The sequence below is a fragment of the Motacilla alba genome, chromosome 9, assembly GCF_015832195.1.
Source record: "Motacilla alba alba isolate MOTALB_02 chromosome 9, Motacilla_alba_V1.0_pri, whole genome shotgun sequence".
NCBI classification, from domain to species: domain Eukaryota; kingdom Metazoa; phylum Chordata; class Aves; order Passeriformes; family Motacillidae; genus Motacilla; species Motacilla alba.
In genome coordinates, this window is record NC_052024.1 from 6,158,230 (window position 1) to 6,183,399 (window position 25,170).

General features: G+C 40.6%; 1 protein-coding gene across 3 annotated transcripts in view; it reads right to left on the reverse strand.

Moving 5' to 3' along the window:
• The window catches only part of STAG1 (stromal antigen 1), a 162,891-nt gene that overhangs the window by 54,746 nt on the left and 82,975 nt on the right, over window positions 1-25,170 (reverse strand). For all 3 annotated transcript variants that reach the window (XM_038146399.1, XM_038146400.1, XM_038146401.1), the window contains 5 exons: window positions 16,697-16,773; window positions 13,902-14,106; window positions 11,078-11,229; window positions 6,849-6,922; window positions 1,270-1,393 (listed from right to left, as the gene is read on the reverse strand). In XM_038146399.1, the coding sequence (XP_038002327.1) occupies window positions 1,270-1,393; window positions 6,849-6,922; window positions 11,078-11,229; window positions 13,902-14,106; window positions 16,697-16,773 (632 nt within the window). The remainder of the gene's footprint in view (window positions 1-1,269; window positions 1,394-6,848; window positions 6,923-11,077; window positions 11,230-13,901; window positions 14,107-16,696; window positions 16,774-25,170) is intronic.

Here is a 25,170-nt window from a genome sequence, read left to right on the forward strand (position 1 = left end):
GACACAATGCAGAGGCTCTGGGGCAGACAGTGGTCATGGCTCATGGGAGCAGTAAGCAGGATCTTACTCCTGACCAAGTTTTGCTCAATGAGATCTAATGTAAAAGTTTGGGGAAAATTTGTAAAGGGAAAGTTTGAGAACTACAGGTTTGGAAAGAAATTTCAGGTTTAGAGGATACTCTTAATAAGTGAGCTGCACATCCAAACAAAGGCAAGATGCAGATTCCTGGCAGCTGTAGTTAAAAGAACCAGCAGCAGCACCTGACTTCTATCATTAGTGAAAGCCAACATCTGCATAACTCATGTTGTTTAGAATTCAGCACAAGAGTGACCACGGCAGATCCTAAATATTAAGATGATGATTGAAATTATTGAAAAAAGTAATATTTTTCAAGAATCAGCTGTTAACTCTCAGTTATGCAAGTCATCTGAACGAATTTGCTGACTGAATTTTTTTTCCAGCAGTGCTCCTAGAAAACGAGAATAGTCTGAATCAGGATGCTGGAAGCTGATGAGCATTTCAACAGTACTGTAAGTCTTCTTTGTATTCCTTGGATAGTGTTAGTAAGGGAATTTAGAGAATAACAAGTGATTCCAGTGGTTTTGGTGAGAGTGAGAGCACAGCCAGGGCTGGTGTACAACACCCCCCAGGCAGAAGTGCAAAGTCTTCTGTCAGCACCCAGAATGAGTTCCTCTTGCTGCAGGAACTGGGTGGATACCATCAGTACTAAGAACTGTGCTGAGCCAGAAAAGCACCTCTTTTCCTTCCATCTGGTGTTTAAACAATTTTCTGAAGGAAAAGCTGAAGGGAACCTTGAAAAGATTCTTCAAAGAAGGGAAACAGAACTGATGAGCACTCCACTGGTTGTGGAGTCAATGGTGTCTATTGAGGACCAGAGATATCCTTTTTTCCTCTAACCTTTGGGCAATGTAAATAGAAGACACATGAAAATCCCTTTTCCGTTCTGCTTCAGACACAGAGGCTCTCAGGGATGCACTGAGGAGACTTCTCTTTCTCTTGTAATCAACAGAAAAGCCCCACGGAAGGATTTCTGTCAAGATACTTCAGAGACTGACCACATGAAAAGCACATGGACCAAGCAGACTGGGAGTACTGCCTCCTAATTTAAGCCAATACTCGGAAGTGACCTGATTGCAAGGTACCAGGTGAGGAAACAGAACAAACTCTTTTTAAGCCAAGGATAATGCTGTGTTGAGCAGCAGCTGCCTCCAGTGCACTCTGCTGTGTGTGGGAATACACAATACTCACCCTGTCATGTAGTGTCCAACCAACATATTTTAAATAACTATCATTCAGGAAGGCATCACTGTACATTTTCATCCAGACACCAATTTCTTCAATACAGACAGCTCTAATCTCAGCAATAGCATCCCTAATACAGAAAAAGAAAAGAACAAGGATTAGCCAGATTACAGACACATGTATTTCTCATTCCCTTGCCATAGCTATAGTATTTTGCTTTTACTTGTCATGAACCTCACTGTGTGAGGACTGTCACTGTTCTTACTGCCATCTCACTGATTTTCTTTTCCTGTAAATCCTTGAACTCACTGATCTAATAATTTCAGTGTTTATATATGCTCCTACATTTCCTCTACATAAAGAAACTCTCACCCTAGTTTGCTTCTTAGTCTATTACTCTAACCTCTCTTTCAAAAGAGAATTGTGAACCCAAGCTACAAACCTCCTCTGGACAATCATTTCTGAAACAGCATCACTGACATTTGCTTTGCAGCCCTATCTGCAGCTCAAGGTGCAGAACCATTGCAAGGTGGGAGAAGCTATTTGGTTTAGCCAAAGGCACCTGCCAGAGGAGCACAATGGAATTTGCTACACAAAGAGATCTCATTTCATACCCCCCATGAACACCACTACAAAAAACCCCACAAGAGATTTGCACTTCAGCATTGGTTTCTTCCCATTTTCTTGCTTTTATCCTACATTCTGACTGTGGCAAATCAGCAAAGATATCTCAGACAGACTTATCAGCTGCTTAGTGAAGAGGGATGGCAGGAAACTGGAGAGGTCACCTAAGGAGACCAGGATGGAAATACTTTCCATCTCATTGGCACTTTCCTGCCTGCCTGACATGGAGCATGGCATCTTTAGTAATAATGAAACAACGGGAAAAGGGATGGGGGCCATCTGTCCCTTCAGTAATTCCATCTCTGGGACATCTGTTACCATGAGAAATCACTTGTGCCACTCCAGCTGGCACTGCCTCACAGTTCCAAATTTCAGCTGTAATACAAGAAGAACACAAAGAGTCACTGCACTGAAGAAGGGAATGTCTGGTGCTTTGCAAACATTGGAACTTGCTTGCAATTGAGACCCCTTTTTTGCATTTTTATTTTAAAAAATCTTCTTGCAAAAGTAATAAACATCAATTTAATTCTAAAGCAGACCAACAGAGGCCCAAAATGAAATTTAATTTATGGGAAGGAAAGAAAAATTCCAAGTTTCAAGCAAGAGAATATTTGCAAAATGAAAAACTGCACTGTTCTGAAAGTAATGAATTTTACAAAATACAAATAAAATGCACTCATTCTTCTGGTCAAGACACTGCACAGGTTCACAGCCCTAACCCAGTGCAGCAAGCCCCTGGTGATTCCATATCGGAACTACGTACTTCCTTCCTGCAGGCTGTCCCAGCTGGTCCAGTGCCTTTGTCCTGCCCCTGACTTTGCAGACTCTGAGCTGGAAGCCCAGGTCCCACAGGGACCATGAACCAAGCCCAGCATCACACACAGCCAGGGGGACTTCTCCAGGCAGGTGTCAGTGTTTGAATTCAACTTGTAGGGAAGAAACTGTGCTGCTGTAACAGCAGGAAAGCATAAACAGTATGTAATGCATTTAATGCAAAAACCTGAGGGGGACACCTGTGTGAATGCCACCAAACCACTGCCATTGTCTCTCTCTGCCTATGAGGAACATTAATTTTAACAACTTCCCAAGAGCATCAGTAAACCTGGTCTGTCCAGCTTCCTGAAGCCTCTGTAACCTCAGAGCCAAGGTAAGGGACAATCCACAATGGAGTCAAGCTGCATTAGGAGCAGGGCAGGGCATCAAACAAGTTGCTGCTACCAGGGATTTCTCAAACAGGTTTAAGTAGTGTAAGGACCAATGTGCTAAATATCACACTCGAGGGTTAAAAACTGCTTTCCTTATGGGAAAGGCAGCCATAATGAAGACAAGTTTTCGTTTAAACTATGATTATAGTCACACACACACATATATGTGTGTCTGTGTGTGTTTAATTAGCTTAGCAATTCTCTCATATGGAGTAACTTGTAAACTATGTTATAAGCAAAATATAGGTGGATGAATGCAAGACTTACAGAAAAACCTAAAAGACTAGTAAATATAAATCAAGAAAAAATGGGGAGCCACATCTGCAGCAACACGAAGTAGTACATTCTTACTAGGGGATGACAGTCTGAGTCCTCACATCCAAGGAAGTTATTTCACCACCTTAGAAATTTACTAACTGTAAAGGATTTTGGAATGATTTAACGGCAATCCCAAAAAGAACCTAAATGTCAACAACTATTTAATCATGCAGCACAGCTGCCAAAAAGCAGGAAAAATCATGTTTTCTCTAAGAGTGCATTCAAGCTTCCCTAAGCAGACAGTGAAAAACTGCTTCTTGATTCAAAAGCCTTCTCAGGGATCCCTCAGCACTACAGACACTCACTCCAAGCTGCTAATTAAAACAAAACAAAACAAACAAAAAAAAAAGAAGACGAAAAAAGCTATTCAACTTAATAGGGGATTTAATACAATTAGAATTTAACATCTTCAGTATAATTGAAAATGAGACAGAATCAAGGATGTGAGACCAGCAAACTGACTCAAGCTGCTAGAGAAGCAGGGGAACTTGTGAGACACCACTTCCCACTCCACATCACCTCCCAGGCAACTATCACTGATCAGAATCACTCGTGTTCCTGCAGCAATCATTAACACAGACTCCATGTCCATACAATGCTCTATCAAACACAACACAGCCAAAAAAAATCTTTGAGCCTTTGCTTTTCATGTGGTAATTTCTTGTCATTAAACTATAATTCTTTTCTTCTAATTTTTATACAGTTAAATACATTTTAGCTTCTGGTCACTAGGAATTGTTTTGCTTTTTGAAAATGCACATTATTTCTGGATGACACAAGAACATATAAATACTAATTATACCTGCACTGGAAGTGTTTTTTGAATAATGAATGCATTATTAATTATCATAATTATAAATTAGTGATGTAAGCTTGTATTACTTGTCAAATGCTTCTAGAAAGAAACAGAATCTGGTCCAGCAGAGAGATGGAAACTCATGTGGCATCTACAGATCTTATGTATGAAATACATTTAACCCTTTTTTCAGCACAAAATGCAAAGAAAGGTCTACAAGGTGAAACTATTTGCAGCACAATTCACAGCTTAAGCTCCTACTCTGGGTAAAGAGATCCTCCATGATGCAACTTCTGAAAGGATTTGACAAAAGGGGTTCAGTTAAGAAATTCTGCATTTCCTTTTGAAATTTTGGCTTGGCAAGGCAGGCCCATAAACCTTAGGACAATCCACAGCAGTGTCAGGAAACAGATTTTACCAGTGCCACCCCAAGTGGCTCTTCAGTGTACCTTCCATGCCAAAGTACACCAAGAATTGTGATTAAGGCCAGCAGTATTCGGGACCTGGGCCACAGAGTCTCTGATGGGATATCTGGGAAACATCAGGTGCACAGCAGTGTGGTCCTCACGGTTGCTGGAGTGGTTGTCAGCTTTGATTAAATCTGCTGTTCACACTAGACTAGCATTACACCTAGAAAACTATTTAGCTATTTCTGCAATTTTTTTTTTAAATCTTGATGAGAGAAGTGAGGACTGAAATTTTCCAGTAAATTGGAGGCCAATCTGAAGCCAATCTACAGAAAGATGATGTAATCTCACTGCAACACTTGTCAGAAGACACATTCTGAATGAAACAGTTTTGGGAGTTTTGCTTAGGTCAAGGACTTGTTATTTAAGCTACAAAGGTTACTAAGCATGAATCACTGTGGCTGAGTCTGAATCATATTGAAGGATGGGACTTATTCTCTGTGAATAATTAAAATAACATTCTTTCAAAATCACCACCACTTGTGCATGGTCTAAGGCCCGCAAAATCATGTGAAGTTTATAAATAATTTGAACTATTTGAGAGAAGGAAGGTTGAAGAAATTAACAAGTTATGAAAGCAGATAATAGTCGACAATCCTTTACATTTTATCTGCCCTGGGCTTTGTTATCCATTAGCTGGGTTTCATGCAGACGTTTTCCCCCTCTATTTTCTCGTCCTGCTGTGAGTACAGGAGCGTTACTCTGTGCTCTCTGTTGTGCACCATTACTCATAGTTTGGTGTATGTTGTAAGAGACTCTTTGGGGTTCCCCAAAAGGTCACACAGGTGGCTCTGGGAACAGGTTTCTCCTGACCCCTCTGAACAGTGGCACAAGTGGTGCCACTGCCTGTCTGATTTCAGTCAATTCCCCACAGGTCTAACAGGGCCACTATGGGCACCTTTTTCCAGGGCATGGATGGAGTTTATTGATTTGGCCTCTCCTTCTTTACAGTAACATCAGCAAAATCAGGTCTTTACTAGTGGTGGCAGGAGGCATGAAAAGAAACTTTTTTACAAAAAGAGGATTAAAAAAAAAAAAGCAAAAGCACCACAATGCAGACCACCAAAAGGCTGAGTCTTTTTCCAATCCCACACAAGAGCATGAACTACTAAGGGGATATTTTAAAGCAATGTTTTGCTTGATATAATACACTAAGTTCTGAAGGGATAAAAAAAGGAAACAATCATAGAATTTAATTTCTTCAGCTTTTTTACCTATGCCATGAAAGCTGCTCTCCTTCCAAAATGGTGCGAGTGCTACACTGATCTAACACACTCATGTCCCTGCTGGCTCTGCAAACCCATCCTTCTGCTGCCAAGTAGCTCAAGGCTTCCTGACCATAAACCAAGAACTTTCTTTCCATGCTCAGGTACTGAGGAGACACTCTCCAACCCCACTGTGCTGCTCACACTCACACATTTGTCAGCATGAGCACCTTCCTGGTTTCCTGTGTGCTTTTCTCGGAATTACAGTCATCCCTCTGTCCAACTGAACTATGGGTTCCTCTTCACCTTCTAACCCTCTTCTCATAGACCATTTTTTCCTACCATTTTCTTAAAGATTCCATAAATTATAAACTTTTAAAGCAGAACTGAAATCTGAAAGGTTAATTGGATAGTTTGGTACCCTGGAATTTTATCTTTTGATTTCAGCAAGTCAATTAACATTTAAAGAGCTGGTTGCACCAAGGTGATGCAGATGCTCTGAGGCATCTTGTGACGCACAACAACCCTAAATCTATTTTAAAAGACTACTGCTCTCTGGTAAACCATGTTCCAAATTTGCTGTTTACACCCAAGACATACAAAAGGAAATGCAGGCTGGAGGGCAACTGCTACACTATGATGCACATTAATTATTTGATTATTCTTAAGATATGTCATTTTTGTGCTCCCAACATAGACAACTTTTCAAAATGCAAAGATTCAAAGCCCATGTCTCCCACAACCTTTTAAAGCTGTCTACTGAATTAAAAGAAAGGTGTGTGGATGGCTGTACTGAGTAATTAACAGAGGTTACAATTTGTATATTCTCCCATAACTTCAAGTATTTTTGACAGCGATCCTGCAGCACCTAGAATATTACATCAGAAGAAAATTAACCCAGAAGCTGCTCTTGACTTTCCTTATGACCACACTTTGTTAGCAGAGCCTACTGGAACATGCATTTTCTTACCGGTATCTATGAACAAATATACCCTTAAAAATAGAGTTCATCATATTTTCGATTTCATCTTGGTTTTCTTGTAGCTGTGAAAAACAAAACACAAAATAAATAAAAGATCATTGTTTATTATAATTTGGTATTCTACAGTTCCCTACTGGGAAACCTTAGAAGACCTTGGAAGAGCACTTGAGTAAATTCACCACTTCTGCTTTTCCAGTACATGCCTATATTGTGTGCATATACCTACAAATATTTACATTATATATGCAATATCTTAATGGAAGAAAATTACCATTCACTAAAAACACCATTTTAGTCTCTCAAATTAGTTCTTTGAAGTGATCATAAACTTTTGCTACTGAGAATGAGACAAGTAGAGACAGCGTGTGCAGTAATTTCAGCAGTGCTATGTTCACAGGGAAACACAGAGCTGAATGAATGACAGCTGCAGAAACAAAGCTGGTTACAGATTAGTTTTGAAAAAATTAATGCTCTATTTAAGGAAAGGAGTTGAAGACATTCTCAGTCTTAAGTAAAAGACTGTTGGTTGCTTGAACTTCAGCACCCACAGTAACTGGGTTTCAGAAGCAGGAAGATTCCAGGACCAGAGCACACCTGACATCCAGGCCTTAGCCTGCAAGAAACCAAACCCAGTTCCAAATGAAAAGATGTTATGAGCATGCTTTCATAAATAAGAGCATTTTTCACTTCCTGAGTAATATGAGCACGTTTTGCAAGTACTATGGGAAGCTTACCTGGTGTCAATTAATATGTTAACACAAGTTGGAATTAATTACAGTATTCTCATACTGTCAGATTTTGTACTAAACTAAGTATAACTTAATTACACCTAAATGCAGCTTTGTTAATAAGATGACACCAATTTTATCCAATCAGTTTTTGGAACAGCCATTGTTCTTCCATCAAGGTGCTCATTACAGTCCAAGCACAGCACCACAATGTGGGAATGTAAATTTGCCCACACTCTCACAGCAGGAAAACCACAACAGAGCCTTGCTGGTGCAGTGCACATATGCATAAAATAATTAAACCTGTATAATTATAGATACATATATTTAACAGATAAAAGGTTTTAAAGCCAGAGGCAAAATTGTGATCAACTGGTTTGACCTTCTGCATGGCATGAGCTCTGAAACACTTTCCCCTAAGGGCTTCTATTTTCCAGCCAAATATTGCTACTGCATCTTCCAGGTACGAGCTGAAGTAGCTTCAGAACTCAGGGACTGAAGCCTCCCAGTTCACTGAAGTGTAAGGAGGTGCTGTCTCCATTTTGCATGTGGAGAAACCAAGGCATTGAGGGCTCTTGACTAAATTGTCAAAAGGCTGCCAAATAAACTAATTTCATAGTAAAAGGAATTATGTACCAAGGCAAGAGCTTGGTCCACACACCAGTTCTGCATACATGAACCAAGCATATTTAGACATGGCCTCTGGGAAAAGCAATATTTGCAGCATCAGCTTAACCCAAATATGCACAGACTAAATGCTTGTTTGAGAATTCATAACCTAAAGGGGACTGTGAGCTCCTAATCACTCCTCAGCTGGATGACTCCACAGGCTACAGGCAGGGAAACATCCACAGCAGCATGGAGGTAGAGACAGCCTAGCACAGGCTGTGCAACAAAATGAGGATGGGAATGAACCAAGAAGCCTCAAGAGGCCTTCTGAAAGGCTCACAGGCAATGATTTCTTGGTACAAAACCACACCATAGAAGACAGGTAGGAGAGGATGGACTTCCTGAGCCATGAGAAAGTTGAGATTCTGAAAAAAGTGTACTTTGACATCTGAGTGCAAAGTGAAGCAGCACGGTAGAGGCCCGAGCAGCACAAATGAAGGGACAGAACAGATGGCTTCCCCCCTCTTCTTCTGCACAGAATTTACAGTTCACCATCAACATGGTAAATTATCATCTGGTACAGGTATCCAGGTTCTGGGGCACAGCTGGTGTGGAAGCAGAATCAGATTCAGTAGGTCCATGTGAGATTGCTTTTACCTCTGTGTACTAACATTTAATGGATCTAATTCTCAAATTTATTTTAATTCAGTAATGAATTTTCTCTGAAACTCTTATCTGCTTTCTACACTTTCAAGTTTTTTTAATCATGCACTTGAATCTGAGTGCTTAACTTCAAGTATCTTGAGGGAGCATCTGTGTCTTGGGATTCCTGCTCTTACCAATGCAAAAATGATTTAACGCTCCCCCTCTTAAACGGAGGTAAAAAATGAGGGAAACATTCTCTTGTTGACTCTGCAAGCAGGTTTGGAAGCTCAAAAAGACAGGTATGACAAGCACAAAATTTGAATTACTACTGGCAGATACTAAAAAGGCAACTTTCTCTGCTTTGTGGCATATTGCTACATAAATAATCCACTTGAGCTGAAAATCTCATTGATAAGACAGAGCACCATGCATGACTCTCCCACCAGGCCTGTACATGATGGCCTGAGAATGAAACACTTCAGGAAGTGCTCCATCTCCTCTGCTTCAGATTAATTTGGCACACCCAGTTGGTGAACTGTCCCTCTATCAGCTCATGAAGACCAACACATGCACGTCTATGTGCACAGGAGGGGTTGTTAGGATGGCACTTCATCAAAATATCAACTGAGGAAGTGCCAACATGTTGGAATACTAGGTTAAAATTTTAGGTTAAAATTCTCAGCATCTAGGGTTCCAATACCAGCACAGAAGGCCGCTGTCAATTTAGTGTATTCAATACTGTATATTCCCAGTGTTTATGTCAGGAATTCTTCCACAGAGCATTAAGAAATCTAATCCTAACAGATCTCTTCTGCCCAGGCACCCCTGGTGTGCTTCACCCCATGGACATTCCCGATCTAGCTATTCCCAGGCAATGCTTCGCTCAGCTGTCATGAGCAGTGAGATGAGAGCCCCTGAACACACAGGGCCAAAGGTAAGGAATAAGAAAGGCTCCTTCTCCTGCCAAGGCTCCCCAGCCCTGTGCTGCCTGGGCACCCTTGCTACAGCTCTGCACAGAGAGGATGTCCTGCAGCTCTGAAAGAGCATCTGGGGGAACGGGCACAGAGGAGTCCCCAGGCACAGAGCCACCAGCCCAAGGTAATCAGTGCAATTAGTGCCTTTGTTCTCTGCAAACTCAAACCAACAATCAACAAATGGGGAATATAAACTATCTTCCAGCTATTTTGCTTTTCAAAATACTTTAGAACTCACATGCAACTTAATATTTAATTTAAAATGTTTCTCTCGCAGTTTAGGCAGGAGAGATTGTTCTTGCACTGCATCTTAATGCATGCTTTTCAAGAATTCTGAAAACCAAATATAGTTGTGCTACAGATCATAGGGGTAAAATAAAAGTACATAATTGTAATTATCCCCAGACAAAGACTACAAAGTCAAGCAATTCTCAGTCAAAGTTACACCTAAAGGAATTCAAGATGCACATAAGCAAATCACCCAGACAGTCTTAATTGCCACAGAGTAAAACAGTGGTGGAGAAAATTCAAAACTAATATATTAAAAAACATAAATTTAAATCTAATACAAACTTTGATTTTTCAATTTCTCTTATGAGTTTTACTTGGCATCTTTACACATTATGTTTGTTTGGATGTATGTGTATTAATTTTTTACTAGTCATCTTTAAATTTCAGTACACCTCTACAACTGAAGTTTTCTGTGATACAATTCTTTATTTAGGAGTGATTACAGCAACCTTCTAATGGTTTTTCTCACCTAATGCCAGGCTGGTACTTACTAAAGGCGACTTTAACGTCTCCCTAGCTCCTTCTCCCTGAGAACAGGTGCTATAGCCTCAACTCCACAGTGTTTCCTGAAAGCAGCTAAAAAAGAAGTAGTAATGAGACACTGTGGAATAACTGCAGTGATCAAGGGGAAAACTGGGCAGTGCAGGGAGGGAACGTGTGATCCTCTTGTCAGAATATTTCTGCATCCCCAGAACAGTGGCTGCTTACAGTTTGAGACTCTTCCTGCCTGGTCACTCAGAGAAGCTTGAGAACAGAATTCTCCTTTGCGTGCAGAACAGCACCAAAAACTCAACTGAATGTGGCAGTACAGGATTTAAGTAGTCTGCTCCAGATCACATGAAGACCACTGCAGAACTAAGCTCTTTCTCATTGTGGTACTCGAGTCACAAACCACCCTGGGCTTTCTGTTGGAGGGAATGCACATGAACCAGTAAAAAAAAAAAAAAAAAAAAAAAGTCTTTTCACTTGCCTCTTTTCTTTTCTGAAGCAGCAGCTCCAATCTTTCATTAGCTCTTTTGCCAATCATTTTGTTTCTCTCAGCTTCATACTGCCTCTGTGTATTGTCCTGATGAATGCTCAGGTTTAAGGCAACATTCACAAGAGCAGTCATAAGCTTCATAGCTGCAAAGGGCAAGACAAGACAGATTATGACTCTTTACCCGTAGCCAGAGCTCAGAAAATATTTCCTCAGCAGATCCATACTCACAGCAAAAAGCCTCTCAACCCTGGCACAGCCATTTGGATAAGCACTTCCACCCAGGCAATACCCAGGTCATTGGCCCATGGTCAGAAAGCAGAGTCTATACCCCACACTGAGCTGCAGGCAGTGCTCCTTGCTGTCTTCTCCAGACAAGCTCTGAGTGCACCAGGGAGCCAGCACACGAACCTGCAGCATCAGGGCACCATGAAGGCAGCTGCTGGGGAGTTACAGCCATTTCTAGCCAGGAGAGTGCCAGCAGAGATGGCTCCATACTCAGGGTGACCTTAACCAATGGCTGCTGTGTTTGGCTCAGTTCACAAGGGACCACAGCCCAGCTCCTCTGAATGCAGGTCTGACACTGCTCTAAAGTCAGCTGTACAGCCATATAAAAATGTAATTTTTATTTTCACACATGCTGGACATGATATTGTTCATGTCTGCTTTTGGGTACTAAAATTTATTTTTACCAAAAACATTAATAAGGTTATTTCCCAGGTTCTGTGTGGTTACATAGTTTACACTTTTACAATATTGAAAAACCAGCAATATAGTGCAACAAACTATCACGTCCTCTCTGCATGCTCCTCTAAATATGCAGCATTGCTTCAAGGTAGAAAAGCAGCCACAGAAATGGACAAGTGAGGCTACTCGGATTGATTTACACTGCTATAGCTCAAAACTGGTAACCTACAGGTACCTCATCCTACAGTGAATAATCTCTCATTCCAACTGACTAGCATAGAGGAAAACTGAAAACAAGGACCTACAAACACCTCCTTTAAGAAGAAATGCCAGTCTACAAGCAGATTTTCAAAAACTTTATCAAGAGCTCCATAGCATCACGTTGACCTCCATTCCTTGGGACTGTAACACAAATGTGCTGAAAAGAGCTTGAAGGAAATTTGTAGAATCAAAGCAAAGCCTCAAGCTTGTTACAACAAGCAAATAAGTAAATAAATGGCATGTACTGTCACTGGTAAATGCTGAGATCTTTGGCAGCTCCCATCCGTGATGCAATGTTAGATAAATGTGTCATTAATGCAAGAAGTGGCTGAAATACTGCAGTCAGTTGTGATGAACCTCACCTTTAGCATCAGCTTACTCTTGCTGTGAGCTTCTAGCTACAGAATCCATTCCAAACAGTGGAAACCCTTTATTCTACAGAGCACAAGTCTTGGGAAATAACTGTTATAATTAAGTGCTTCTGTTTCCTGTCTTTCAATCAAGCCCCTCATCTTTCCAAACATCCACCCCATACAGGAATGAACCAATCAATCCCAAGGACCAGAGTGCAAACCTCACTCCATAAACTCTTCCCTATGACCCAATCAACCAAAGTCTGAGCAAACAGCAAATCAAAACCACCCAGAACTGCAGAGAGCATCAGATGGCAAGGGAATAGTTTAAATAACAGACACGGATTTCCAGCAGGTTATCCAGGCTCAATCAGAGCTCACCCTGGAATACTGAATTTGGAGAGGAAACTCCAAACCTGTAAGCTTAAGCTTGCATAATTCATGGTTTTACCATCCCATTGCTAAGTATGGTGAAGAACACAAGGGAATGCATTTCCAATGGAGTTCAGTCACTGTGAGTTGAAGGGTTTGGGTTTCAGTTTTAAAATCAAAATCCACTCAAATCTGGAGTTTTTTCAATATCATTGGAAACCTGCCTCTTTCTTTGATTCATAGCAAGAAATGAAATTTTAAATAAATTCTGATTGTATTTAACACTAGGTATTGGTACACTTGAAACTAAAAACGTGTATGAGGCTGATTGTGGAAAGACTAAATAGTAATAAATACTGGCATAGAAACATTCAGATTATGACAAATGTCTGCTATAAGAGTTTCAAATATCTAGTATGATTTATGAACCTTGCAATAAGATGGATTTGTTATCACCTGACATGACCAGCTGTAGACATCTCCACCCAAGCCAGCCTCTCCAGTAGTGCTTTGTAATTGAGAAAAATAGATCCTTGTGAAGAGCAATTCATTCCTCTTAGAGGAGACAGCTCACATAGGTGTGATGAAATACACAAGGAAAGTCCAATTCTAGCTAATGATACAGCCAGGGCTTGCCTTAGCTGAGGCAGCTGCACTTGAAGGTGGCATGGCTGCAGGCAGAAGACAGGGAGCCCTACAGCCATGGCCCAGTAATCCCAAACCTTATGCTTCTCCAGAGTTAAGGCACAGATTGTCTTTTCTGGTAAATGGAAACTCTTTCATAATACAACTGTCCTGCTAGTTCTCTAGAATAAATTTATACTCTAAAATATATAATTACTCTAACATTCTATACAACAAGGGAACAATTAATAAAAAATACAAGACATAAGAATGCCACTCCTGATTGTCAGGATTCACTGGAGGCCCTAGGGATGGCAGGAATCCCTACATGCCTCAGCACTTTGCAAATAAAGAAGCGGTATTTTAAGTATACTTGTACCATATGTGGTACTTGGATTTGATGAAGCTTCCCACAGTTTTAACGTTGGTCAGGGTGCACCTCAATCCAAATTACAGGTACTCCTGGCAGGGGATAAGCAGCAGCAAGCTGTGTGCCAGAGCCCCCCGGGCAGCTCACTCACCAGCCAGCGTGCTGGTGTGCCGGAAGGCGCGGACCTGCGAGTCGGAGAGGCCGGTGAGCAGCGAGATCACCGTGTCCATCATGTACTCGTCGTAGATGATGCTGTACTGGCACTGCCGGATCAGCACCCCGATGAACTCGCAGAAGTTGGAGCGGAACTTCTTCCACTGAGGCCCAGGCATGGTCAGGGGGTAATCGCCACTGTCCTACAGAGCAACAGAAGAAAAAGATTAATCAGCTGGCTGCCTCTCCCCACAAACTTTGCTTTGCTCAAGCTTACACTTAAGTATGGTTTACTCAAGCTTAGAGTTTCCTTATCAGAAAGCAAGCACCACCCTGTTTTATCATGTAAACGCAGCCTTTTTCTAGGGGTAAAACTTGCCTTCTGATAGCAGTAATGGAAGTTTTACTACAGATTCATACACTTCATCTTCAGAAAATTATTACAAGATTGGACTAGGCATGTTCATTTAATGCCTCTCCAGGTCTCCTCTTACTACCTTCACTATATATATTGCATTACAGAGAGACTGTCCCCCCACAATCAGAAAATGCTTTTTCCCCCTCAGTGAAAAAGCCTGAATATAAATCTCCCTGACCACTTGATTTGCACGCCAATTCCAGAGTATCCAAAACATGAGGGCAGTAATGCTCCACCCTGAATCTCTCAGCCAGTGTAAGAAGTCAGTAGTACCAAAACTACATCCATTTGTACACATTTATTCTGTGGTTTTGTGAGGAACACTTTCCTCCTCAGGACATGTCACGCAGACTGAAACATGCAAAGGCAGCAATGTCAGCACAGAGGAGCTGCAATCAAACAGCCTTGAACCTGAACTTCACAAACAACATTCCCCTACAGAAAACCCTCTAGCCATCACATTTAACCAAATTACACCCGTTTCAACCACACCAAAAATAACCTGATGCATCTCTACACGTGAACTTTGGTGCTTAACATATGCTTCCTTTAGCTGTATGTATATGCAATCTTTTGGAACAGAACCTGATAATCTGAAGTGCTCTGTTAACTACTCATCTCCGTGTGGTGTATTTTTAACCTACAAGTACATATCAGACAACTCTTTTGAAAAGCCTGTGAAGACTGTACCATGAATGCTTCATCTGGCAGAAATGAGAAGAATAAACTTACAATAAAGTCACTTTATGGATCTTTTATTCTTGAATACCAATAAAAATGGGATACATTAGTGACACTGACACAATACTTGATGGCCCAATGCTTAGAAAATTCAAAGTAAACAAAGTCTTTGTTCACTTGCCAGCTCTAGCACAAGAGTTATGAGGGAATTCACCTACAAAACACCTGTACTCCTAAGCCAAGCAGCCAAACAGTGCAGCCAATGGGCATCCATAGAATTCCCTGTCCCAAAGTGAACTTTGTGAACAAAGTTATTTCCATTGTTTAAATCCTGCACAAGCATTTCTCCACTTATGAGGAGGAAAATCAATACTTCAATCCCTGCCATAAATGCAAAATTCAAGCCTGCAGACAGCTAATTCCTGCAGCACTCATGGAACAATGCGAAGTTTGGGATTTCTGGAGTACTGGGGGAGCTAGTACAGGTGAAGTGCCAACAGTTTATTCCAGATTTCAAAATATTCACTGGGTTGCAGCTTAGAACTAACAATTTTATGCTTTTGTACTAAGCCCCGCAAACTCTCTCACAAATCCATTCAAATGTTAAGGCAGAAGCTAGAACTGAAATTTGTTTTTAGAACTATAGAAGTTCTGAAAAGTTTTAGGAAATGGAGAAAGAAAGACCATGTACCAGTAACTGCAACTCTTTGAGAGATGTTGCTTTCAAGTAAATTCATAGGAAGAGATTTTTTTCTCCTGTGAGAAAAAACTTTGACAGTTTTTAAAAAGGTTTTTTTGAAAAATACTTCCTTCATGAACTATGGGACAATCACCCAACAAAAGGAGCACCCCTATGGCTGCAGTCAGGCACTAACTGAAACATTTTGTTGTTCAAGGCTGTGGCAAAGAAGGAAATTGTGTATAAATACATCCTGAAAAATAGCATTTTTTGTATTTATTGTTTTCCTGCTTAACTTTCTGAATCACAGCCTTGGCATTTCATTTAGAACTGGTCAGAGACACTGCTGCTGTCCTACAGAAATTCCAGCTTTAGTTTTCTTCACTAAACAAAATGAACACTCAGAACATTCAGCTTTTTACACACCAAAAATCAAAGAAAATATAGTTCAAAAAATCTCAAAGCTAAAAAGCATTCACCATTAGGAACACTTTTATTTTGACAGAAGATACCCGGTCTGAATTGTAATTCACTTGTTTCAAACAAAATGCTCAGATCTTTTGAAAGAGTATTTCTTTCTGTATCACTGTTCCAAAATGGTAATTTTCATGTCAAGTTCCTATTTGGTTTAAATTGCCATTTAAAATGTACAAAACATTAATTTGCACAGAGAAAACAGAGCAGAATGCAGTAATCCAGTCTCATGAATCTGATGTGTCAGGAATCTGGAGCTCTTTATTGTACAATGGCACTCCCAAGAGCTGAAGCTCAGCACCCAGAATGCCACCACCACTCTCAGTGGGATGAGGGTTCTCCAGCTCCTCTTTCTGCCTGCTCTGATGAACCTCTCTCTGCCCTTTTACTCTGCATCCAACAGCTGAAGTTGCTGCTTTGCTTGCGCAGTTTCCCACACTGAGACATTATTTATCCACTGGCCCACTGCATTTTTAATTTAAACCAGAAGTATATGGTAATATATCTCCTAATGCTTTAAACAACTATTTGTATACTCTACCTCATCAAATTCTTCTGTCATTTTCCTTATGATTTCTGCATTTTGCATGTTTCTGAACATTTCAATTCTTACCGTACCTGTAATGTAATGAAAGGATAAAAGGAATTAACAAACATGGTTTTGCTACATCAAAATATATCAATGTTTTTCTGCTGCTAAACAAACAGCTCAGTGATATACATAAGAGTATGCAGAGTGCAACAATAACAGGAATGCTTTGAAAAAGGCTGTCTCTTGAAGAACTAGGGAAAGAGGACTCATCTGTCCTGTAATGTGCTTTCAAATGAGGAATTAGTATCATTTTCCATCCTTCCACTCTTTGCAGCCAAGCAGAAGTGATAAAGCAGTGATAATCATGGAGGACTCGTGTCATGTCTGCAGCCGCCCAAGGCTTTCAGTTTTGTCCCAAAAAATCAAATGAGCACCATCTTTCCGTTTCACAGTCACTCCTGGTGGTTCTGCACTTTCCATGCCAGGTGCCCTGGATGACAGATATCCATGTTCTCTATGCACCCACTGGGAGTTTTCACACTGCTCAGCCCAGGACCAGCATGGTTTATTGACTGAGGCACGTTTTCCACACCCAAAGGCTCCAAAGAGCTCAGCCAAGACCTGAGCCAGCTCAGCACCAGAAGCAGCAACTGTATTGCTGTTATTCCTTAATGAAGATCTTCCACTCTTCCTTGTTACCTGAACACTGGAGTTGATAGGATTAATTTTTCACTGTAAATCAAACAAAGCTAACAAAATTGAAAACAGGACAACACAATAGCTATAAATGAAAATTCTTGTGTCTTGATCAAAATTCAATCAGTGTATAAATAAAGTATTCTGACATATTATTGCCTCCACCAATAGATACTATCTAAATATCTAACCATACAACCCAGGGCAACAAAGATTTATTTTTTTTTTTTGCTGCTGCTGCATGATCTTTTCTTCATCACTTCACAATCTTCTTTTGTTGATGGTGGGAATTCAGAAAAATTAAGTAAACTGCAGAGCTACAAAATCCATCCCGACATCATTAACGTTACAAAGAGTAAGTCTCTCAGGTGTTGCAAAAAGTTCAACTGGATTAATGAGCCACTGCACGGCTTCAAAAATTCAGACCATAATAGAAGCAGCTTAACAGCTAACAGTATTAGTCACTCTACAAAGGATAAATAAAAGATAATTTAAACATACTAAATATTACCCAAATGTTTTGATTCTGGTATTTTATTCCTTTAAAAAAGAGCATTAGAAATATATGCGTTTCAAAACATGTAAGCACAGCTAGAGCGCACCAAGTCTCTCTATGTTAGTAGGGGTACAGTTTTACACAGCAAATGAAATATTGATTTCTTGAATTGCCTTTGCTTCTACCTGAAATAATATTTGTTATCTACTTCGTACTGGGTAATACTGTCAACCTCAGTTCTGACAATGGCAATTTAAATTTGTGCATGGTAATTTCCATACCATTAACAAACAATTACTAATGCAATATATCAACATAAAACCAGGAACCCAAGAGAATACCACCATGTGACAGTTGAAAATATATTTCCTCCGCTTGGAAATCATCTGTACATGCAGATAAATTTTAATCTTTCCCTCAATCCTGAAAGTTTTGTTTTGGCTAAATGAAGCACTTTCCCAGTATGTCTCAGAGCAGTGGACAGGTACTATTGCAAAACCCCTCTGCTGCAGGAATGCCCTTTCTCTCACGGCATGCTGGTATCTGCTCTTCCCATTGGCAGCATAGCCCTCAGTCAAAGAGGAACCTACTGACCTTTGCTATTTTACTGGTTTATAGCCTTGATTTTAATTTTATCTATTTATGGCTTCTTCTAATAACCTGCTATAAGCCTCAGTTTCTCTGCAGTCACAGCCATGCTTACTTTGCATGAGCAGAACCCAGAGAGCACCATCCCTCCCTGCGCACTCGGAGGGTGTCACTGATCCCCACACCCAGGTGCCACAGCTGAGGCTGGGGAGATCCTCCAACACCTTCCAACAAACAGTGGTGCACTTCTTTGGGACCAGGAGGCAGGGGTGTGCACACCATGAGACACTCCTGACATCTCCCAGGGCTGCCAGGGGAGACAAGAGCTCCAAGGGCTGCCAAGGGAGCATCAGCAAGCGCTCAGAATGGAGAGCAGCACTCACCCACTGTCCTGTCTCAGTGTCTTTCCCCCACTTTTCAGGACCCAGTTTACAGAAGTCATGGAAAGCACAAGGAGTGTTTCTGCTTGTCTGGCAGTAGGCAATGGCTCTGGCCTGACTGCTTTTCCTTCCACCACCTCTCCCCCACCCAAACACAGCATAGCCCCATTTGTTTTTCTGGCAAACTCATTTAACACTCTAAGTATGCTATGAAGGTTTTGCTCAGATTTCACAGTGACACCACAACATTTCAACACTGCAGTGGTCAACATTATTCAAACCCCTAGTTTTTATGATTAGTGAAAAGCAAAATTTTCCCATTTCCAGGTGAATATGTAACAGATTGTCTATAAAGTACAACTGAGGAGTGGCATGCATCCCTGAAGTCTTTACCTTACTAGTCCTTTTCTAAGCTGAGTTTTACCTCTGCCATGAAGCTCTCACTCTCTATTTAATGAGGAAAATTGAAATTGTCTTAACCCATTAAAAATTGAGAAGCCTATTTTACTTCAGGACTAAGTTCTCAGTTAAAACCTATTCTCATACATTGTGTTTTAAAAAGTCTTCTCACTGACATATATTTCCTTAATGACCAAATTCCAGTTTAACTTTCAAATAAAACAGCTATCAACATAATTTGTCAATAATCACAGCACCCAACATGGCCTTTAAGAGTGAAAACAAAAAAACCTATACAGAACACAAAACAATTTAAATGAGAGAAGACTAAAGAGCCTATACAAAACTGGATGAATACACCTTAGAAACCCTAAACTGTGTACAAAACCAGATATAGTATTTCTGGGAGATGTAACACACCGTGGACTCAATGGCTTGAAAACATGTATTTAGAGTGAGAAGAATAACCTGTTTTATTAGTAAGCCCCGTAAAAGCAAAGCAACAATAAAGATCTCCAAGAGCTTTACAGGATGCAAAAGCCCTCAAGTATGAGCAACAACCAGCTTTCACTACCAGGAGTTAAACACGGTTACCCCTGGGATGTGGGTGGTCCCATGACTGCCTTTCCTGCTGCAAACAGGAGCTACTGGCACTGACCACTGCTGGCAATCAGGGAACACCATCACACCAAGTGCAGCATTCCAATGCCTCCTGCACATGGCAGCTCTGGGATTTTTACAGGAAAAGAAAAGTCAGATGAGAGAAACATCAGCTCTAGGAGCCCATTTACAGTCACTTACTCCTGAAATGCAAAGTGCTGATGGTAATTAATTATATACTGCCTATACTATATGGTCAGTTTTCATCACAAGGACCTTTATTCACCAAAACTACACAGACAATTCCATCCCCTCTCTTTTAGACCACCTGAGTAAGCTGCAAGAAAAGCAGTGGGAAAATTGCAGCTCAAGACTGACGTGAATGGATATGAAATAAGCCCACCATCTCCTGCCAAAGGAGGATTAATTGTGGTACCTTAAATTCACGGCAACTGATTAGACTGATCTCTCAAACACACCAACTGGAAAAACAGGAGAAAGATTTATAGAGGTACTGAGAAGAAGACACAAGATTTGCCCAGTACATGAAAAACACAATGTGCTCTTTTGCATCAGCTCAAACTCAATAGTGGAGACTGTTGTGTTCTCAATGTAAAATTGTATCTTATTGCAAGAGTCCCATACCTTCTCGGTGACTTCTCATGGGTAGTTCTTCTCAACACTGCTCCTTCTTCTTCAAAGCCCAGACAGCAACTGACTCTAGGTCCCAGTTCTCCCTGTCTTATAGGACTGTTCTTCCTTATTGGTTACAGCTGTGAGTCAAGCCTGTTTCTGATCTTGGATAATTGGCCTGGCTGCACCTCTTTGGGGGTAAAGCTGCTTTTTACACATTTCTTATACTCTATTCTCACCACAGGAGACCACAGCACTAGAACCTAATTGAAATTGCCAAGAGAGGGCAAGTTTAATAAAACATTTGTGAGGATGGATGATGATTGTAGAACTGCTGGATGGGCAGTATTTATCTCCCTTGACATCATTCAATGTGCAACTCCAATACCTGCAGCCCCACTTATAATTTAGATCATAAGAAATAATCCACTTCTATAATGTCCTTAAGTGCAGTTTTCAATCATCTGAGAAGTGGTACTGACAAATGCCATGTGACAGATGATAAAGACTAAAGTCAAACCATCAGGAGCACACAATTTCTCAGTGCTCAGCCTTGGTCAGGGTACTCTGCTGTAGCAGAGTCACTTCCACTGACTGTTTCCACAAGAGAGCTGCCTGAATCTACCCAAAAATTACTCAGGCCAGTAGAAAAGTTCATTTTCTGTGGCTTGCTCATGATCACGTAAGAACACTGAAGTAGCTCTTACCTCATTGGAATCAATAGATGTTAATCATTAATTTAAATAGAAGCAGTAGTGGGGCAGTTGAAGCATATCCAAATAGATGCTGAGACTCCAAAATCCCACCAGGGCTCCTGACTTTCTATTGATTTCTGACCCTAAAAACTGAAACTCTTTGCTGAAATCAGAGGTCAAGACTTGAGAAAGACATTGGTCTAAACATTTGGTTGAATTTCCACACATGTAGGAATAGAAGACCCTTTTATTGATTTATTTCCCAATTCTTCCTCCTGCATGGACTCTACACTGCCCAACTTCTGCTGCCAGTGAAGTAATATTCAAAAGACAGAGGCTTCCTATAAGGCACACAGCCAATTCATCCTTAGAGCAGCTCTTGCCAGTGAACTTTTACTGAATGAATCAGCAAGAATCCCAGTGGAAAAGTAAGTACAGTCTTGTGCAATTAAGACCTTATCAAACAGAGAATCATAGATAACGGTTAAAAAGAATCCTAATCGTTCACCTAAGTCTATCCTCCTACAACAAAACCAAAAATATGTTTGAATGTGTTCTGTGGAATCTCTTTGCAATGTGAAGGCCTTATACACAGTACAGCCATGAAAAGGGCTGAAGAGCTGAACTATGTAGTGTCAGCATGTTTTCCACACTAAACAATTCCATGAGTCTGTGCTTACAACAATCAGTAATGTTAATACAGTCAATATCTATAAGGAGCATCATTAAATGTTCTCAGTAAATCTGGGAGGATTTATTAATTATTTTTTTTTACAAACATAGGGGTCACTGTAAAATACAGTGGAATTTAATATCAAATCTTTGCTATTTCTGATACTCAAATTCAATGACAGTTGTTCCACTTTAAGTAGAATTCTGTATTACACTTAGAAGTTCAAAGTTCTGAATGAGATTAAGGAGTTGATAACTTTATATACATAACTAGCATTTCATATGATTTGAACTGCTAATCTCTCTTAAAATTCAAAATGTTACTTGATCCAGAGGATAACAGTGATGGCACTTATTCCCTCATTACAAGTATAGGAAGAAAGAAATTGAAGATAATCAGAGATTTTTACAAAGAAGAGAATAATGTATCTGACAATCCAGTTATTTCCCCTTGCTGAAAAGAAAAAAGTACATATTCTGACAGTATAAAGAGACAGAAACCTCATCTCTAAAGGAAACAGATCCTATGAAATTCTGAAACTGCAATTATGTGTGAGAATTTGTTACTTGCTTAAACTATGTTGAATGTCAGAAGAATAAAAAAGGGAAAAAATTAAGAATTCAGGAGTGACCCAAAGAACTATACACCATTAAATGTGACTGCTGTGTCAGACTGGGATGTGTTGTACTACAGATCTGGTGTGTCTGTTCAAGGGTTTATGTTATTCCTGTCAAGTAATGCTTCACAACCCCCCTGGAGCTCCATGAGGCATTAATAACCAGCTAAAAGTCATACATTTATGTAACACAGACATTTTCAAAATCCTACAATGATCTCTCTCATTTTCTTAAATGAGATGATGTGCAATAATCATATGCAAGAAAAGTTTTCAGATTGAAACCAGGAAAACAGATACAGCAAAAAAAGATCAGTTTTCAGAACAGAATGAACCTACCACCAGATCTTTCCATGTGAAGATGTTGATAAAATATGTTCCATAGCAGATATAAATGCTTTGAAAGAAAGCATAATAATGGAGCAGATAGTTTGCTGGTGACACAATTATTTAGAACAGTTAGACTGATAGCTGCCAGCCAACACTGCCAAAGGATGTCACAGGCAGAAACTGGTAAAATGTTCTTCAGCAAGAAAGCATGCTCAGTCCCCAGACTGCTAGTAGAAAAAAAAGTAGGCCTACATAATGTAGTGCATCAGAAGCAGTACACTTCATGTGCTTAAATCCTACAATTTTGAAAAAGGAAACTCCCTTAAAGCTCTGGGTTTAAGGCTGATAAGGCTGGTTTGAAATGCTCTATAGCATTTGCACTTGCCAAGTGTAAGCTGCTTTGCATCTTCACAGAAATGATTTACATGAAACCACATAATTACTAACCAAAGACACTAAACTTGCTAACTAGTATTTTTACTGAATTATTTCATAAGAGAGATCTTTTCATGCTTTGATGACTTAAAGTCGCAATTCTCATACAGCACCAGCCTCTTTGTAAGGTGACTTTGAACAGCAGTCAGTGACATGAGCATGAGTGAAGAGCTGAGGAGCCTTTGTTGCTCCAAAGGCAGCAGTTTGCTCCTGGCAATGTCTTACAGCTTTTGCTCTTGGAAGCCTCAGCTCTGCAGTGGCCCCACAGCCACGTCCTGCCCTGCACTGCCCCAGGTGACCCTGGCTGAAGGAGGAGTCTGTGGCCACAGAGGACACTCACACTTGAGGAGAGAGGTAAAAGCACACATCCAAGAAATGCTCTGTTGAAACTTCCCACCTGTTCCCCCAGGGCTGGTTCCAAGGTTCATTTCTGTGAGCACTGCTCTCCTGAGCTTCCTGTACATGTGCTGTAAGCAGATGCTTGTTAAGAACCTTCCTGGTAGATGTGATGAAACAAATTAACCTCGGGATTCCTGTACTCAGCAGACAGTACAGGGTGTTAGGCAGAATGCAAGCACAAGTCAGCATCACACAAATCTCACATATGGCGGTAGTTCAGAGTTCTCCTGAGCTCTAGAGTGTTAAGGCACACTGTGATTATTTAACAGCTGATAGTGGATCCACCGTCTCTTAACTCATTTGTAATTTCCATCTCCACAGAACTCTGCATCAGAGCAGCCTGCAGTTTAGCCCCTTTATTTCTAAAACTGCAGCTTGATCATATTATTTGATTAACCAGGATCTTTTTGCAATGCATGAAAACCTATTCTTCTATTTGCCATTCTTTTGTTTTTCTCTCTAAATTTATATATCCTTTAGGAAGTGGGATGGTCATAACTACACTCAATCTTCAAGGTACAGGTGCAATGTAAGCTTGAGAGAGATTTTTTTGTGTCTAATATATCTACAAATAAATTTGCCCTTTATTTCTAATTCTTAACTTTGCCTCTCAGAGCACTGCCAAGCACAGAGGTTGTATTTTCAGATTATTCCCAATGACAGCAGGCTCCAGGAGCAGAATGTGAGTAACTACAACTTATCAGTGCATGTGTGGAAGCAGCCTTTGGCTGCCTGCTGTTAGAAGTGACTCAAATCCAGCAATATAAACATAGGTAGTGTGGAGGCTGAGCTCCAAGTTAAGTGTAAGAGACAACAATGTAAATATTTGCACGAAGTCCATTTAGGTCTATCTCCCCTTTCTGAGTGCCTTTATCACAGGCTGTTCTCACATTTGCTCTCCCCCCCTCACCTACCTTGTGAACAGGCCCCCACCAAAGCTTCCCTCTAAAACGAGGAGCCCAGTGTGAGCACAAGTTCTTCCCTCCTCACAGAGGAACCTGTGTGCACAAACACCTGATCTGAGGGGGCAAAGACACTTCTCAGTGGGACAGGACAAGAGCCTGACAACCCAAACATGAGCACACTCCTGCTGTGTAAGCATTTTTGTAGCCACCAATGGAGAGAAAACAGTACTGCCATTGCTAACAACAGGCATCCTACCAGTGCCTGTCCCTAGGGCACAACCCCAGTCCTGGGCTCTTGGGGGAGTTTTCCACTGGCCATAAGTACCTGCTGAGTGAGCTGAGACTTGGAACCAGGTGTCTCTTGTTATAACACAAGCTCAGGTGTGGGATAATGTAATAACAATGGCCTTGAAAACATCTAATCTGTCTGATAAACTCATTTCAAGGGAGAGCAATTGCTTTCTACCACTTCTGTACTTTCTACAATAAACCCCAGAGCAGTTTTTAAAACCCTAAGTATTTCTTGAAGTAAAAATAAAGGATTTCTGTTCCACCACACTGGAATAGGCTTCATATACTGTAGATTCTTTATTATGCTTTCTTCTGGAGAGCTAAAAGGTTAATTACCAATTTTAAAA